The sequence below is a fragment of the Hydractinia symbiolongicarpus genome, chromosome 3, assembly GCF_029227915.1.
Source record: "Hydractinia symbiolongicarpus strain clone_291-10 chromosome 3, HSymV2.1, whole genome shotgun sequence".
In the NCBI taxonomy this organism is placed as follows: domain Eukaryota; kingdom Metazoa; phylum Cnidaria; class Hydrozoa; order Anthoathecata; family Hydractiniidae; genus Hydractinia; species Hydractinia symbiolongicarpus.
In genome coordinates this window covers 18691462-18710491 of record NC_079877.1, presented here as the reverse complement: position 1 = coordinate 18710491, position 19030 = coordinate 18691462, and the positions used below count along the sequence as shown (strand labels likewise).

Below are 19030 nucleotides of genomic sequence, written 5' to 3'. Positions count from 1 at the left end.
TGTTGTCAACAGACAAAAAAGAGTGATTTCTTTACAAAGTGTTGCCATTTGGTTTACTTACTTAAGTAAGTGAACCAAAGACTTACTTAAGTGGAGGTGTAATAAAAATGTGATTTTTTTTTCAGCAGTGTTGTGTTTTGGTGAAACACGTGCATCAATTAACCTCTTAAAAGGGGGAAGCTTAAAGTCTGTGGACAATGTCTTTCCTTACGTCTATCCCCATTGTACTTTTAACGTGACGAACAATATCTTTTAATGTACTGTAACTCCGTTAGTTTACATTGTATCATTTCTGCGTCTAAGGTGGGTGACAGCTGAACCTTGCTCAATGAAGCTCCTGATACACAGCACAAGTTCTGGATTATTTTTGAGGACACTGCGGTTTATTGTTATTTTGCTCAGCATTTCTAAAAGTAAAACAAAAAATAGAAATACATGTTTGTCAAAACAAACTCTATGTTCAAATAAGAAAGTTTTTTTTAGAAAACATACAAAAAAATAAAGACACTAAGTTTTCATTGTCTGGATAACTTTTCAACAACCAATCTAAATCTTCCAATTCAAAGAAAAACTATAAACATATGAATAAATGATGTTGAAGTAACAGCTTCTTTAAGATTCTCCGCCTGGTTTAGAATCATTTTTAAGAATCGATTTTTATTGTGTTTTAATTTTTTTTTAATTAGGCTTAAAAAAAATTGTTTTACAATTCGTTTCAGAAGTTTGATTCTAAATCCTTCACAACTTTGTTTCTAAATCGTTTCCAAATCGTTTCCCATTCATTTCATTTTTTAACTCACAAATTTTGTTTTATTTTAAATCGTTTCTTAATTGTTTCGTAAATTAAAAATTTGTTTCATTTCAATTCATTTCAATTCGTATAAAAAGTGAAACGATTGTAGAGACATTCCTCAACGGAATATTATTTTAGTAAGGAATTTTGTGATCCGTCCTTAGTGTTGAAATGTTAAATATCGTTATTAGCCACGCTTCAACTTGTCGTAATTTCATTTACATTAAATATTGTTTGTCCCACAAGTAATTACAAAGTTTAATTAATGACTTTACTCACAATTTTTGTACCATGGGTTGAAATTCCCGGTCTGGAACTTTGTTGGAACTTGGTCTTCGCATATTCCCCACGCCAAAACAATTTTGTTCTTACTTTTGCTTCTTTAAAATTTAATTTTTTAAGATCGCATGTGCGTACAAATAATAGAGGTGCGCGTTTCATTGCACGCCTACCTAAAATCTTACAAAATGGCCTGAATATTAGTGCATAGTGATCCTTTCAAATTACGTAGTCGGTTGTTTGGGATTTGATCAAGTGAGTGCTTGTGGAATAAGCCAAGTAGAGGTTTGTAATTGTAGAATCTGGATGTGCCGCCATTGAGGGGAGAAATAATAACTATTTAAAGTGGTTAGCCCAGAAAATCACAAAAACCTATAGTTAGTGGATTGTTTCCACTGAGGCTACTGCAACAAAGAAGAAACAAAAAATGATAAACTTTATATTGCCTCAACTCAATCAAACATAAATTAAAAAGTGATTTCCATTAGAATTTGCCAAATACATTAGAGATGGAAGTCTTACACGAAAGCAGACTTCCATTACAAGTCACTTGTTCTAGAAGATTGTTCCACTCTTTTGCAGCTCTAAACGGGAAGGCTTTTTTGCCAAATTCTGTGTTGACCAAGGGAAGTGTAAACCTGTTTTTTGAAGCTTCTCTTGTTTGGTGATAGTTTTTTTGCCAAAAGGAATTTTGAGTACATGTAATCAGAAGCAATGTAATTAATGGTTTTGAAATCTGACATGACATCGTTTGTGAGTAAATTTTCAATGAATATTTCCTTTTTTCCAAGAAAGGTATGGATACATTTTAATCATTTCTCTAGTTTTCCCAATCTACCTTGGGTGGCTCAAGCCCATGCTGAGGAACAGTAGTTGAAATATGGCATGACAAGTGCATTAATTAAAAGGTTTTTTGGTGAGGTGTTAAATAAGATGCAATGGTTGAATTTCCGCGCCCGAAGGCGTGAAAATTCTTTAAAACCGTCGTTTTTTTCTTTCGTGGCATTTTTTAAGAAAAAACCGACCCTGGGATTTCACGTTCCTCTGAGAGGATAATTGGTATCACTGAATAACTAACTATCCCTGTCCCAAATGGTCAATTGCAACGTCACAGAAATAAACTTCGTACCCAAGCCCCCTATTTGTTTTCGACAAAATTTGGCACAGTTAACAAAAAAAGTATGCTGGACATAATGGTGACATCAAAATTTTGATTTTTTGTCACCTAAATGTCATTTCAGGCCAAAATTTGTTCAAAAATTAAAACTACTTTATTTTCGACAAAAATTGGCACAGTTGATAAAAAAAGTATGCTGAAAATGATATGATGGTCACATCAAAATTTTGATTTTTTGTCAACTAAATGCCGTTTAAGACCATAAACGTTTCAATCGGAAGACTTTCAACTATGAATGATAGGCTGTATTTTTTGTTAGCAATTTCTTTTAAAATGTGAGTTTATTATGACACGTTTCGTTTTGTTTGCGTTTGTTGTAAGATAAAATGTCACTTGTGTGCTTTATCTTCAGAGCTTCATGCACCAAACCCCTTTGAATGTTTGGCACGATAACACAACAAATTAGCAGGTTGTCATTAAATGTTTTGGTAGCGAGTGGAAATTCTTAGAGCCCCCAGGGCTTCTTGTTCTAATTTGAGATTATTTGGTATTTTTTATTTATATCATTAATGTGCCCTTCCCATTGCATTTTTTTTATCAAATGTTACCCTGAGATATTTAACTTATCGCTCCACATATATAGTTGGTAGTTTTGTTCTTAACTTTTTTTAACTTGCTGTGGTTGCTGAAAAAGATTGTTTCAGTTTTGTCTGTATTAATAGTCATTTTGTATTATTCAGCCAGAGGTTGACTTGCAAAAGTTCTAACTCAACCTGCGAGACAAGAGTATCCAAGTTTTTATGGGATGAAATAATTATTGTATTGCCATCAATGTACAAATGAAAAAGCAGGAGGCCCAACACAGGTCCCTGCGGCACCCCAAAAGCGTCTTCATGAAGCAGATATGATCTTGTGTTGTTTACAAGAGTCAGCTGCGTTCGGCCTGTTGATTAGGACTCGAACCAGTCAAAGGCAGCATCTCTGATGCCACAACACCATAGCCTTTGTAACAAAATTTGATCAACAGTGTCAAAAGTTCAATAAGCAAAGCACAAACAAAGATTTTTTTGGTCAAGCTCAGTAAGAATAAATTTTTTTTGTGGGAAAGACTTTTTGAAATCGGGACTGTCTGTCATTTAGGAAGTTGTGCTCGGAAATTAAATAAGAAATTTGCTCATACACTAACTTTTTAAAAAATTTCATAGGAGTTGGCAGAATAGACGAACCTGTTTTTTTTTAGCAGTTACGAACCAATTCTGTCCAAGCCTGTAGCTTTATTAAGTTTTAGTAAACTAATTAGTTTTTTGACACTTTTGGTCTCAATAGGAGCCTTCAATAGATTGTGTCTGCTAACAGCTGGATTAGTAGTGCCAGAAGAAAATTTTGAGGCTATTTAGTGTCATCCAGCTGTCTACTTCTTTTCAGTATTTTTTTTTACCATTCTAGGAGTATTTCCTTCTTCTTTCCCATAATGCTGAATTAAATCCTGCACCTCAACACTTATTTCTGAATTTATTCAACCTTTTTAAGTTAAAACAATTTGACAATCTTCACAAAGATTGTTAAAAATTATCAGCGATGAACACATTAACCTGCTGTGTATGTCCTTTCTCCTTAGCAGACTAAAGGAAGGGTGCTATCTGACCCAACTTGAACAAGACCAATCTATAGACAGGAAGAACCATCTTTAAATATGGTGACCCATATTTGACGCATTGCCTCATCTTTTGACATGCTGCCCTGACAATTGACAGGCCAGGTCTAACTTTTGTCATGGCAGTTACATGAACTTGCACATACATTAAGACCTTGTATTTAACATAAACTAACTCTAATAAAGTGGGGAAAAAATAAACTGCTGCAATTTTCTGTAGTGTATTGTTATATACAGCTAGCTGAGGTGAACTGAGTCATGCATTCTAAGTTTGTTGTGGGTATCAAAATTCAGCTTGCAAGACAAGAGCTTTAGATTTACATTTGTAACAGAGCTTACAAGGTTGTATGGCAAACGCATTTGTCAAAGTAGTTCGACTTGCTTATTGACTAATTAGAGATGCTCTTAACTGGATTGTTGTGTGCATAATAATTAAAATGATACTCTAAGATATTGAGATACAAGATGTTATAGCTAACAATCTGTGTAATATAATGTTTTATACATCCATTTGGCTAGCTAGCTATTTATAAAGCTATTTACATTTTAATATAACTTCTGACTTGCCATTTTATCAAGCCAAGTGTTCACTTGAAAAAGCATGTATTGGTGATGTGAAGAGTGTGCTTTCTATATGGAGTAATACTCTGTATAGCTGCTATGAAGAGTTTAGTTTAGCTTTACAGGGTCTGTTAGGGAATGTATTTAAAGCATAATACTGCATGACTTATTAAAAACGTTAATAAAAACCAACCAGTCATTATTCTATTTCCCATACATATTTTTCTATAAAAGTCATTAAAGCCATAAATCTTACGTACTATAATGCTTTGAATAAACACCCCCTTCTATTAAACGCCTCCTCTAATAGATGACCCTTCTTTTCAGTCATTTTTTAAATAAACGCCGTCCTTGAATAGACGCTTCTCCCTCATAAGGGGCGTTTATTCAAGGTGATAGTAAAAGTATATTTACTTTTTTCCTACATCGTTTAAGGTTGGAAATTTAGTTTTTCGCTTTTGAATTTCATTCTCTAAAACATGTGAATATCTTTTATTTTCTGTTGTGAAAATCTATATTATGGGAATCCTTAAAAACTGCATAAGAGACTTAGTGTAAAAAATTTAATAAACGCCCCCCAAAAATGTCAGAAAATTAAATAAACGCCCTGGGCGTCTACTCAAAGCATTACGGTAATAAAGTCACATGCCGCCAAAAAACACAACACCTATTTTAGAATTTTTTAATGAAGAAAATTTAAAGTTAAGGTTGAGTTGCAAGAAAAATAAATATTCAAAAAGCAATATCTGGAGTCACGTAAACTTTCATTGGAAATTTCTGATCCAAGTCTTTCAGGTAAACCCAACTTGTTGTACCTGAGGATTTAAGTAAGATCTCAGCCTGAATTCTTTCGTATTTTAAAACAAAATAATGCGAGTCTAGAATTATTAAGAAATTTTATTTTGTGGTGCGTGACCTTGTGGTTATGAAGTTCGCTTCTCAATCACAAGGTTCGTGGTTCGGTCCACAGTGTGGGCATGTTTAGCGAGTGCCTTTACCACAGCTACGGGTCAACCAATGCCATGTGAGAGAAGTTGGGTAGGTATTACCAGTGTATACTTAATGTATACATTGCGAACACAGGACTCACATTGATAACAGTGTTTCCTACACTGAAGTGGCTATATTCTGTATAAATATTTGGAATAATGATAATAATAATAATCATAAGGCATTAACTTTTTCTACATACTTTTTTGTTAGAAAATTTTTATAAGAAAACAAGTCTCAGATTTTGCCAAAATATAAAAATAAAATGAGAAATGCAGGCCCAAGTTATTGTTTTTATAACTAAGAACAACCATCCATTATAGAATCATTTTTTGCCATAAAAAGAACAACCAATGATTTAAATTCTCTTCAAGCTAATGATGGCTTGTGGTCATTTTTTTTCTCTGGCTCAATTGGCATTAAACTTAACTATACTGCTCCATATAAGGAGCACAAACACTGATTTTTATATAAAAAAATTACAAGTCTTTTTGATGTTGTGCACAGGCTGTAAGATTAAAAAATTAGAACAGATTTCAATGATTCTTATAAATAGTCATGTGTTTTTTCCAATCCTATTCATCATTATCCATAAATCTGACCATACATTTTCCTTATTTTTTAAAAGAACATTAGGGCTTGAAACAATGTGAAAAAATAAGCACATTCAACCGTAGTTGAAATTTAGATGTAGTTGGAGCTGAAAATTAAACACTAGAAAAAAAGAAGACACAGATTTTATATCTTTATTACTAGAAGAGATTAGTACAGGTCCAATGTGCACAGAAAATAAGATTTAATCTGAAAAACACTCTATTGCCAAAATTTGTTCTTGTGGTTTTTAAAACTTTTTTGTCTCGGCAAACTCTTTTCAACTCTTTACGAAAATTATTCCTTTAGAACAAAAACTTATATATTCAATAATATACAATTTGTTTGATAAATAATTGTTAATAGCCTATAAGTCACCGGAATTGATTAATTAATCCAGTTTTATTACTTGGTGTTTTTAATTTATTATTCTGTACAGTGCTGATAGCGAGCAAAGCTGTACATTTTAGGGAGTACTAGTATTAATAAATGAGTACAATGCGAGTATAATAAACAAGGGTAAATTTTTAAGTAACAAAAGTGTGCAATAGTTGAAGTACTTGCGACTACTTCTTTTATTAAAGTAAAATTCAAAACAATAATTTTAATTCACCTTTTAAATTTCTTTTTTTAATTTAGTTCTTTAATGGTTGCATCTGCTACAAAACAAAAACTTTTATATTAACTATTATTGATACACAAATAAAGAAATCGCATACTGTTTTTCAATAATATCTGAAAAATTATATAAACAATGATTTTTTAGTTGGCCATGTCAAAGCACAGCTAGATATTTTTCTAAAAAAAATTATTATGCTAAATTATGCGTTTCAAAAGTCAAACATTTTTGAAATTTTTATGAGCGCTGAAAGCATTACAGTGGATAATAACTTTATTTCATGCCTTCAACCACTAAGTTTGCTTGAATTGACACCATTTAGAGCTTGAACGCGTATTATGTAGTAGTTGTTTATTATTTTTCCACTGTGTTAATAGCCTTTTAGGTACTCAATTTCAAGAATACTTATAGAAGTGATAAATTATTTATTTGAAAGTGTCTAGCTTATAGCCGGGGCTAATTTTTTAATGTACAAAGTTACAAATTAAATTTCTTCTATATACAGTCTCTGTGTTTTCTGCTTTGATTTTGAACCTTGCCACTGACGAATGTGGAAGCATATTAGAAAAGCCTTGGTTCTGGGAGCGTAGTGTTTACAAAATGGGCAAAAAAAGTAGACACATGAGGAAGGAAGCTCTGAAAGTGTGAAAAATAACATTGCACTGTTACTTTCAATTTATTGAATTTTAACCTGAAATTTTGTCTTACGTACTATGTACGTACTATTTTTTTATTTAGAGCCCTGCTTTAATGCAGAAAGGTAGTTTTGATCATTAATTTACAAAAAAGTCCATTGAATAATTTAACCGCGTAATTTTGTAGGCAATTTGAAAATAAAATTTAATTTCTTTTAACTTACGTCTCTCCCAAAAAAATTAAATTAAACTTGTTTGTCCACAATTATGCAGTGTTTTCAGAAACACAAAGTTTAACTTAAAACTGTACATGTGAGTACACTTCCAAGTAAAAAATAATATTCCTTGAGAGTATATATGTTTAACAAAAAATATGTGTAATATAATTTTAATTGTACTCGTGTTGTACTCAGGTAAATTAGTTGCACTCTCACTGGTTAATTTCTGCACTCGTACTCTCGCAAATGTCATGCAAGTCTTTTTTTTTCTGTGGCTTTATTTGTACAAAATACCAGTATCTGCTGAAAATTAGATTACTTAAATTGTAAAGAACTTTTTAAAACAAATTGCTTGAAAATTATCCGGTAAAATCTAAAAAATAGGGAAATTGAGTATCAAGTGCTCAAAATTTACAGAATAATTGCCCTTGATGAAATAAAGTTGTGTTGTAAGTTTTCAGTTCTAAGGATAATCCTAACAAAATGTTATTATATTTTACTGATTATATGATAATAATTATATGATTATAAGATAATTTTTTATGTGGGGGCAAGGGTTAGTTTTGAGTAATAGGCAATATAGAAGCTTCTGAGAGGTACCGAACCTATAAATTTGGCATACTGGTGTCTAATAGATAAATACAAAAACACAGTAAGTATCATACCCATGCAGCATGGCAAAAAAAAGTTGACATGTAGGGGCCATTCTTGCTTCTACTTTACTTTTAAGTGATTTTTTGTAATAAAAGTATCAGCAAGACCTACAAAAAACAATTTTTACTTTACACAGATCAACAACATAATTTTTTAATTATAAAAGACAAAAAATGCTCAAAGCAGTACAATGTAAGTATATAGAGAAACTTCTCATCAACTAAATGTGCTGTTATGTATTTTTAATGCACTCGTAGGCAAAATATTGTATTTTTGTCCCACAACAGAAAACAGCTGATACAAAAGACAACAGGCAAGAGTTACAAAAATTGCAATTTTGTCATTTTTTGGACAATTGGTATCATTAAATCATGAAGTAGGGACATCAGACAAAATCTGATCAATTATTTCAATTTTTGCATTAGTTGTGGTGAGCATTACGTTTTTATGTTTTAATTTTTTAAGATGTAGATTGCAGGCATGGCCATAAATGGCATGTATGCTATAATTACCCTGGGCGTGCAGTAGAACATACACCAAAATTCTCTTGGCCTATATCCGCAACAATAAATTTTAAAAAGTGGTCTCTGAATGAAATCAACATGTAAACATTTATAAAGACTAAAGACTGCAGCCCAAGTTTGAGTGATTTTGTGCTCACATGTAAGAATCATGCTCAAAAATTCCAGAAAGTTCACTTTGGTGTTTGGTGAAATATACAGCACCGTCATAATTTTCATTTTTCTTCTCACACTCAAAAAATATAAACTTTTCATTTCTCTTTTCACATTTTAACAGGTAAAAACTTCCATTAAGACACTAAATTAAACTTACGCTGGTGCAAAAAAATGTGCAAGCAACCTCCAATTATTTTTCACATCACCACTCCAATCTTGAACCAACTTTCCATCCTCTGCTATAATAATAATTCTCTTATTTTTGTTATATATGACAATAAATACATGTTAACACTTTAGCCAGTTCAGGAATTATTGTACAATTTGTAGCTGATTATTGCTTTATATTGATTATTTGACTGATTATTTCTAATTCAATTTATTTTATGTTGCGATGTGGAATGCCATTTGCCCTGTATGTTGGCAACCTTGTGTTACACGTTGGCAACCTTGTGTTTAACATTAGCAATTTATATTCTGTTTTAAATCGCATGCTTCCACACACATGAACAGTGAAAAAAAGAAAACAAGGGCAAAAAGTTTTGTAAGTTTAGGTCACATCTAACTTAAAAGAAACCATGTTGAAAAAAAATTGCTGATAAGAATTAAGAATTGTATAACATCTGCTTTTGCCTCAGCATTTGCCTAGCACTGACTTATATTAAAAAGAATATGGTTTTTCAATTCTCAACTTCTGATTATTTTATTTATACTAGATGCATTACAAAATGAGAAGAAGGTTTGTGTTAATTTAACACAAGAATACTCACAGTATGATAATAATATGACTCTTACTGGTAATGAACAAGAAATTGCTTATAAAACAGATTTAGAACCTAATAATGTGTATGATGGTGGTAATAAGGTAAGTCAATAAATAAATTCAGCAGAACCAAATTTGTTTATCCATTTACTATTATTTGTTAACGTGCCTAAAATGTCAAATATGAAGAAATTATACAGAACATATACAGGGAGAACATATTGGGCGCAAAAAAGTCTTTTTTCTCTTCATTTTTTTGGAATTTTTCATCAATACAATTTATATTTCTCCAATTTGCCTTCAATATGTTCAGAACAAATATAATTAAATCATCAGAGACATTTCTTTTTAAAAATCCTATAAAGTTTGTTAAAAGTTGTTGTTTTTCTCTTTTTTGATGTATTTTTCGCCATAAAATGGAGGGGAGTTGTCAAAAAAATAAAAAAATCCAGGCCATTACCATAAAAATTTACTTTATAAGAAAAAGCATTTTTTTGTTCCACCTGTAAAAATGTAATAAAAACTTAGCATTTTTTTCTTAATCTCAATTCTGGAGGAAAAAGAAATAAATTTCTTATAGTAGAATTAAAATCATGGTAAACTTCTATGGCGATTGATTCTTTTTTTTTTCAAATATTTAAAAAAATGAAAATGTAAAATACATGTGTGTTGTTTTGCTCATGGAGCTCCCTGTGAAAATAACAAACAGTTTTCAGTTCTTTATTAAACAGTTCATAACATTTTTGTTTAGGGTAAATCAGGAGAAAAAATACTTTATGTTATGGATTTTGTCATAACTGGGTGCTAAGTCGGGTGCTTGCCCCTTAGGTCACCTCTAAAACATGGTTAAGCAATTTTGTTGTTTACCTTTTTGAAAATGAGAGATATGTACGTTGAGATAAAAGTTTACATCAGGTTTATCATTACAATATTACAAGACAAGGGAAGGTACAAGAGAAATATAGAACAGAAGTAAATAAAAACAATGGATTTAGTTAAAGCGTGTTGTACTATAAATTGAAAGAAGGTGATTGTGTATCAAACAAATGTAATTATTTTTGAGGAGGAGTTTGAAAAGCAAATGAACGACTTTGGTTTTGTTGATGGATTGGTATATTGACGTGTAACAGAAATGATTGATGACAACAGAGATTTTACGGTAGTATGAGACATAGACAGTCAAGCTAAGGGAAAAGGGAAACAGAAGGCCAGTACAAAGAGAAAAATATAAAAAAAAAAGAATCTGCGAAGTAAGATTCGTAAAGATTCTTATAAAGATAAGGAAGAAGAAGAAAACAAAAAGAAAAATGGAGAAACACCAAAGGGAAAGAAAAAAAGAAGATTAATAGCAGATTAAGCAATAGAGAAAAGCAACTACAAAAAATTAAAGTTAAGAAATCAGAACAAAGCGAAATTGAAAGTGAGACTGATGATAGCGTTAAAGATTACGAAAGTACTGACACAAAAGTAGATGAGAGAAAGAATAAGGTCAATAAGAAGGATTCATGGAAGAAAGAATAAAAGATGGGCGGATAGACAACGGAACTGAATGAACGTCAAGGATACAGTCCTAAGCTCAATCTGTTAGATTATCAACTTGTAGATAAGCTGAGTTATTTAATGAGGCTTATGCCTATGAAATATTTCAGAAATGCCATTCTGCCAGAGGCAAACAAATTTTGGTCCTCCAAAACAAATTTTAAGGAAATTTCATTGAGGGAACTTATGAAATTTTTAGGCCTTGCATGAATTGGGACAATTTCACAGCAAATGCAAGCATAATTACCAACATAAACTTTTCAAAAGGTCTGTCGCAACATTTTGAGGAGATTTTGTCATATTTTTCGTTTTCCTCGTGTTTCAGATAAGGATACCCGAATAATAGAATTTCTTCCTGCGGATAATGAGAAGTTGCCTTTAAAATCGATTCCAATGACACCTGTCACAATTAAACCACCTGGAGTAGCATGTGTTAGTGATTTATTTTAGATTTTGTTAGATTTAAAAATTGTCAAGTTTTTTCAGTTTTTGCAATTTTTAGGATATAAACTCAGTTGTAGTGCTCTTGTGTTTTAGAACAAGATGTATAATCTCAATTTTCTTTCTTTGTTTCCTAAAAATTAATTGTATGTTAAAAGGTTTTACACAAGAAATTAAATAGCAACTCCTAATTGCCTGATTGTGTTGTTTTGAACTATTATACCCAACATTGCTTAATATTAAGTATTACTGCTTAATATTAAGCCTTTAGGCACTTTATCATTAAACGCGTTGACACGGCTGTATGTCAGAAAGATTAACAATCAAACAAGGATAAAGACATCCATTTTCGTGGTCACAGACAGACACAGTTTTCGTATTAATATAGGCAACTAGTCGTTTAAGCCCATGGAAAAATTAGACAGAAGAACAATGAAAAAGATCATGCATTCCATATTGCATCGAACATAAGATGCTATTCAAAATAATTTATAAGATCATGTGCTTTCAGCAAAGGCCCACCAATGAATAACTTTTTTTTCAGAAATCCCTTAACCTCTTATTGCTATCATGTAAAGCTTTAAACGCTGATCAAGGATCGAGTATAGGATCATGTATTTTTGACCAACAGTTGAGGAAGTATTGGGGTTTAGAGTTTTTGATGTCGTCATCAACCCATCCATTCGGAGATGGATTCAGCCAATCAGATTTATGAAAGTTACCCAATTTGGTCCCAGGTTGTCCCTATAGTTACCCACACAGCGTAAATTGACTGACGTCACCACCTTCTTCCAAGTTTATTGGCCTCCAAGTTATAACTGCATTGCAATGGCTTCATTAACTGTGAATTAAGCTATGACGTTAAATTAATGTTATTGACGTTGTGCTGCACCATCTATGGCGTTGCTAAATAAGACATATCTTTTTCGGCTTACTTCAAACGAAAATGAACACATCCACTTTGCCTGTCACAGACGGACAGTCACAGTCTTCGTATTATATATAAAAATTAGCAGAGACCCGGCGCTGACTGTAGCACTACAGAATGAATGTCTTTCCAACATTTTTGTTTGTTATTTCCTTATCTAGTTAAATGTTCATATTGTGAAGATTGTGGGTCCCCCGGTTCATTTTGTGAGCATCAAAAATGCAATAACTTAAGTATAATTGACTTGCAAGCTGTTATTGCGTGCTACGAAACAAATGAATTTAAGCAGTTTGAGGGAGGGCGATAAGACTTGTCCATGAAAATAATGGATTTTGTTGAAAATAAGAAAAAAATAATTACAATTTATATGCTGAGAAAATTTTACACCAAAATGACCTTGTCATTCATCTTTTGAAGCCAAATGTTGATGAAGCTTGACCTGGCACATTTTCATATTCTACCACATGACTGCTAATCCTCGGCATTAAAGACGGCATTATTCAATTCATTGTGACTATTAATTTTTAAAGTAATCAGATATTATCCCTAAATACTTATGTAACTTTAATCTTAAAACTGTTTGTTTAAGATTTCTATAAGGCTAGAAAATATAAGAATATATTTATCTTAACCTATAAATACACAGCTTATCAAACATGTGACAAGTGCGTTAATCCAGTATAGTTTAAACTTTGGTTATGTTAGTTTTTACCAGGTAATGAATATTTGTTATTCAAGAGTGACTGCAAACTGTATTTAGCATTGATTGGAATAAAAACACGGGAAGTTATTCTGAACATATTTGGCAAAATGTGCAGCCATTTTTAAAACTATTTACCCACACTACCTATAAACTGCTAATGTCAATACACTCAAAATCCTGTCTAACCACATTTAGTAAAAAGCATTAGAGTCACACATCTTTGGTTTGTTGCTGGGCTTGCTATATGTTCTCCTTTAACTAGAAGATTATCGTAGCTAACTAAACATAGGAAAGTAATGAAATGTGTTAGCTAGGTTTGCTAATAAAAACAGGGTCCCACGCCTCCTCATAACTCCTCAAATCTCCTTAAATTGAAAAGGTCTCCTTAATTCTCCCCAAATGCCCTCAGTTTTTTTTAAAATTTAGGTTTTCTTCTAAAATCTCCTCAAAAAAATTTTGACATTTTGTTATTTTTTATACATGCTAGTTTTTATATTATTTATTTAAAATCACCACGATTTGTGGTTGTTGTGGCCTGAAAACATTACTTATTTTTGTTGTGCAAAGTTTCTTAGTTATCTTTTGTAAGAAAATATTGAGATGCCCGTCTGTGTGTTCTTTCATTTTTACAACTGCAAGTTTTTCTCCTCAAATCTCCTCAATTTTGTTTATAAAAGCTCCCCAAAAATCACAAAAATCCCCTCAAAAGTCCTCAAATCTTCTCAAGTTTTGTTTTGAAAAAAGAGTGGAAACCCTGAAAACGAATGTAACTCTTTGGTACCTAGCTACAAGAATAATAACATTTGAGGTTTTTATGTAGACAAATAATGTGAAGGGACGGAAAACAGACAGACAACGAGTATTTTAATATATATAATTCTCTGCTTTATTTGTACATATGTTTAGGAACATACTCCAATAAGCTCTATTCATGTTAAAGACATTAATGGAATTCGTGAAATGGAAAGATTAAGAGAACAGTTGCAGTGTATGTTAAATCCTGTCCCATTATCTAAAGGTAAAACTATCTATCAGTATCTTTTTTAAGCAAGCATGGAAAACAGACAAACTTTACCATAATGTATTTTTTTAGAGTATTCTCCCAATATTTTAAACATCTCAAGTACCTCTAGTATTGACACCATCGCTTTGCTGAGAAGCGCTTTGCCCGAAAGCTCTCCAGAGTTACAAGTATGATAAATATTTATTTTGTTAATAAAAAACTTTAAGAAGTGTGCTACAAAAATGAAATTCGAAAAATTATGAATGACGTGAATAATGGCTGTACTTGAAAAGACTTTCAGGAGAAAGTGCAAGATTACTTAATTTTTCAGTTTTATACTACCAAGGTGTTCACTGTTGTATGTTTATTTTTTATTTATAAGCGAAAGTTTTGGCCCCAATTTTTTTTATGTGGAGTGGCGTTATCACAGCAAAAAATAAAAAAATTAGCTTATATGGCTCCGGTTTTCTTAAAACTGGAACATGTCGCAATTTATTTGGCAGTTGCTGTGTCTATTATTATTTGTCGTATTACATAATTAAGTACTAGATATAGCAGGGTGCCAAGTGCGTTATGACATTTTTTTCGAATAATAATAATAATAATAATAATAATAATAATAGTAATAGTAATAATAATAATAATAATAATAATAATAATAATAATAATAATAATAATAATAACATCATGCTACGACCATTAAACACTCAATGAACTGCGGTGCAACTGCTTGTTGATACCTTATAAAACGATAACGAGGATTTTTCCCTGCGATACGACGCCATCCTAATTCTATATAAAAAGTTGAAGTTGTTAAATGCATATTATACAAATCATAAAAATTAAAATTACTAATTCCCGAAATAATATGTTCAGTTGCAAATTGTTAGTGAAAACTACACTAAGCATCTTCTGGGATTTTGTTAAAATTTATTGATGCTTATATAAAACGTAAGCTACTTCAGAAAATTATTTCACCATTTTAGCTACCTTTTGACACTGATTTTCTGACGTATTCAATGAAAACAATGTACAAAAAGCTACAGAGAATTTTACCAATATTCTAACAAAGTTTTTCCAGAGACATGCTCCAATCGTTAAAAAACGTCATAAAGGAAAAGCAACTCCCTGGATGTTGATATTAAGCGTGATATGGACCGCCGAGATAAAGTCTTAAGAAAAGCCCGAAAGTCTGGATCAGATGCAGACTGGAGACTGTATAAGAAACTTAGAAGACCATTAGGTCCATATTCCCGACCAAAACTAAAGTCAACTCGTCGCAACAAAGCAACTGCAATGCAAAATCGTTTGGTACTTTCTTCTCAACAGCAGTATCAAAATTGAAAAAAGCTCATTTTCTCCTCGTTAATCTTGTCTGGAGAATTTCGAATTACTATTCGGTTCGTACCAATTCAACATTCAATTTTCAATACGTTTCTGTAGTTTTTGTGCAAAAGGAACTTAAATCACTTAGCGGCATCGCTTCAGCACTTGCTTATATAATCAACTTATCGATCGAGACAGCTACTGTACCAACCATATGGAAAATAGCTAAAGTGACACATGTACATAAATCTGGCAATACCTGTGATGAAGCCAATTATCGACCAATATCAGTTTTGGTTATTATATCAAAAATATTGGAAAAAGCCGTCCACAACCAGTTGAAAGAATACCTTGAGCAAAACAAACTCTTGTCCAATAGACAATTTGGCTACCGTGCAAAAAGATCTACAGAAATTGCACCCATCTATTCTTATAGCATCAGGAGAGATATTGACAGAGGCAAATTGGTGGGTGCAGTCTTTATGGACCCAAGTCATGCCTTTGATACACTCAGTCATTCCACATTAATTGATAAAATTAAGAATACCTGTTTTAAATTTCGAGATTGATAGTAAATTTTTCAAATCGGGCCCAAGTTTATTCCACTCATTTACTGTGTACGGGAAAAAAGAATTAAAATATTCAGTATTGGTTTTGAAATTCCTAAATAAATTACTTCCAACCTGGTCATAAGAACTTTGCTTCAAGGGAAGCAATGAACCTAGATAGCCAGGTGAGGTACCTGATACAATATTGAAAAAGAAAACAAGTCTGTAATACCAACGCCTGTCGCTAAGGCTCTCAAGACCAAGTTCTTCATAGATTACCTGGTTTAACGATTACCTTTTTTAAAGGAAGCAGATCATTCAAATCGGAAACGAGCTTTCACCAGAATACACCGTGTCAACTGGAGTACCACAGGGGTCACTATTAGGACCTTTGATGTTTTTGATTTATTTTAATGACTTCCCTGACTGTATAACACATTCAAATGTTATTATGTCTCAACTCGGATTTCATAGCAATTTCAAAGTACCTTGAAGAATTACAACTAGTCATCAACTTAAAAAAGGGCAAAACGGAATCTATGCTCTTCGGAACATCCATCAAACTCAACAGGATATCAGAACCTCTGAAAATCAAGTATCAGGAAAGAACCATTAATAACACTAACTCGTATAAATATCTTGGCAACCATATCGACAATCCGTGAATCTGAGCCAAAACTTCGAGAAACGACGCAAAAAAGCTTCTGACCGTGCCCGGCTACTGCAAAGAGTTCGACAATACCTGACTAAAGAGGCCGCTAAAAAGGTTTTCAACTTGATAATAGCACCTTTATTAACTTATTGCTGCTTAACAAAACTTCAACTCACTCAAACTCAACAGTCTTCTCTACAATCAATCGAAAGGTGTGCTTCACGAATAATTTATGGTCCAGAAAACGATAAAAAGGTAACACCGATATATCAAAAGAGGAATGTCAAAGCATATCTTACAGTACGAAAATGTGTTGATGAAAATGTATGTAGTCCGATAAAAAGCTATTTTGAGTTGAATGAGCACAACCTTCGTACAAGAAACTAAGGCTGTCTAATGAAATTACCTAAACTAAGACTCGGGCTAGGTAAACAAACATTTGAATATTCGGGAGCAAAATGGTATAATGATCTCCCATTGAACATTAGGCAAGATGCAAATTTTTCAAAATTTAAGGAACTTTAAATTTCACATGTTTTTAACTAATTTAACTCTTGTATGAGCATCCAGGGAGGCAGTAAAGATTCAGGGGTTGTTTGGTTGTCATTTTCTCTTCTTATTCTCTCTCCTGCTAAAACTTTGCTGCACCTCTGGATGACCCCATGCCTTTTACTGTGTTATAAATAAATAAATATATGTGTATATTTTTAGTTTTTAACCATTTATTATTATTTTGTTTCTTTTTTCATTTATGTCTCTTTTTATAACAGGTCACACAATGATAGCAGTTTTTTATTTTTGTAAATACTGAAGTGTAAATACTGTTTGTAAACATTGAGATCATAATAATAATAATAATAATAGTAATAATAATAATAATAATAATAATAATAATAATAATAATAATAATAATAATAATAATAATAATAATAATAATAATAATAATAACAATAATAATAATAAAATTTAATAGTAATAGTAATAATAATAATAATAATAATAATAATAATAATAATAATAATAATAATAATAATAGTAATAATAGTAATAATAGTAATAATAATAATAATAAAATAATAATGTTCATCGCAACCACTCAACATGAGTGCATACAACATGAAACAGCATGGTCTTATTTACCAAGTGAAAACCAGTCCAACATGAAATGAAACTGATACGATATCAGTAAAGTATATGCTTTTCAATGTGTTTTGGGTTTCTGTAGAAATTTGTGCAATTTGTTAGGAAATCGATTCGTTTTTTTTCAATTTACACATTGGCTGGATTAAGCGTTTTGAAAAAGATATGTAGATATTTAAAAAAAATACCTTAGGGCAATTAATTTTTGTGGTTTTTTTGCCAAAGACGCGAAAATAAGTTTCCGCGAAAAGTCCAAATACCCCTGATCCGCGAAAATAAGTTCCCGCGAAATTTCTAGATCAGCCTGATCCGCGAAAATAAAATCCTGCGGAATTTTCTTCATTTAATCTAATTCCCGGGAAATTTTAATACAAAAGACAACGATATATATTTTTATACTTATTTAAGATTTGTTTAAATATAATCAAGTACAATAACTTTCTCTGGGACATTTTCCTTTCTCTGTTGTATGTTGAAATAAATCTTGAATGTCTTTACTCTTTCATGGTGGTTTATTCGCTTTGGGAGTTTTATTTTCCCATTCATAACACCCGCATCGAATCAACATCATCTGCATGTGCTCTTTTGATCCTCAAAAAGCATCCAATGATTATTTCGCTCTTTGATTCAAAGTAAACTCTTTCGACATGTTCTTTATGTTGGTCCAACTCCATTGAGTAAAAACTTTGTTGCACGGAAAATTTCCTTTGACAAGTGCCCCACAATTCTTTCCTCGTTTCCAATTTTGCATTTTTTATGCGGAAAAGATCATACTCGTTGCCAGGTTTATGAAGGCAATTTAATATTTCATTCTGTATTGGTTCCCATGTTCTTCGAAACACGTGGTATCCACATTTGAAAAGAATTAATGAAATCCACCTCAAGACCACTTTTGTTTTTGTGTGTCTCGTTATTTGAAGATGGCATCTAGGCATGAAACTTCTCTATGGGAGCTTGATTTTTAAGCGGTTCAAAAAAGAGGTCGCAGAGTGCAGTTCACTTTTGATTCTGCAATTAAAGCGCTTTGCCTATAACAAAGGTCTTGTGTCTAAGGTTTGTTCTCCTGCCACACCTTGCCTGGGCACCCTTCTATACCTATCACTGTAGAAAGTGAAGTGTCTTGTCGCAAGCACTACAACTTAAGGGCTGTAATCAACCACCCTGGAAATTTGGACAATGGCCATAACACTACTGTTGCC

At 32.0% G+C, this 19030-nt stretch overlaps 1 protein-coding gene across 5 annotated transcripts in view; it reads left to right on the top strand.

The window, feature by feature from the left end:
- LOC130636096 (restin homolog) overlaps window positions 1-19030 on the top strand; it is a 65596-nt gene that overhangs the window by 6693 nt on the left and 39873 nt on the right. For 3 of the 5 annotated variants that reach the window (XM_057445703.1, XM_057445701.1, XM_057445699.1), the window contains exons 2-4: window positions 9505-9653; window positions 14069-14180; window positions 14256-14353. In XM_057445703.1, the coding sequence (XP_057301686.1) occupies window positions 9505-9653; window positions 14069-14180; window positions 14256-14353 (359 nt within the window). The remainder of the gene's footprint in view (window positions 1-9504; window positions 9654-14068; window positions 14181-14255; window positions 14354-19030) is intronic. The other 2 variants (XM_057445704.1, XM_057445702.1) reach the window with 2 other exon arrangements.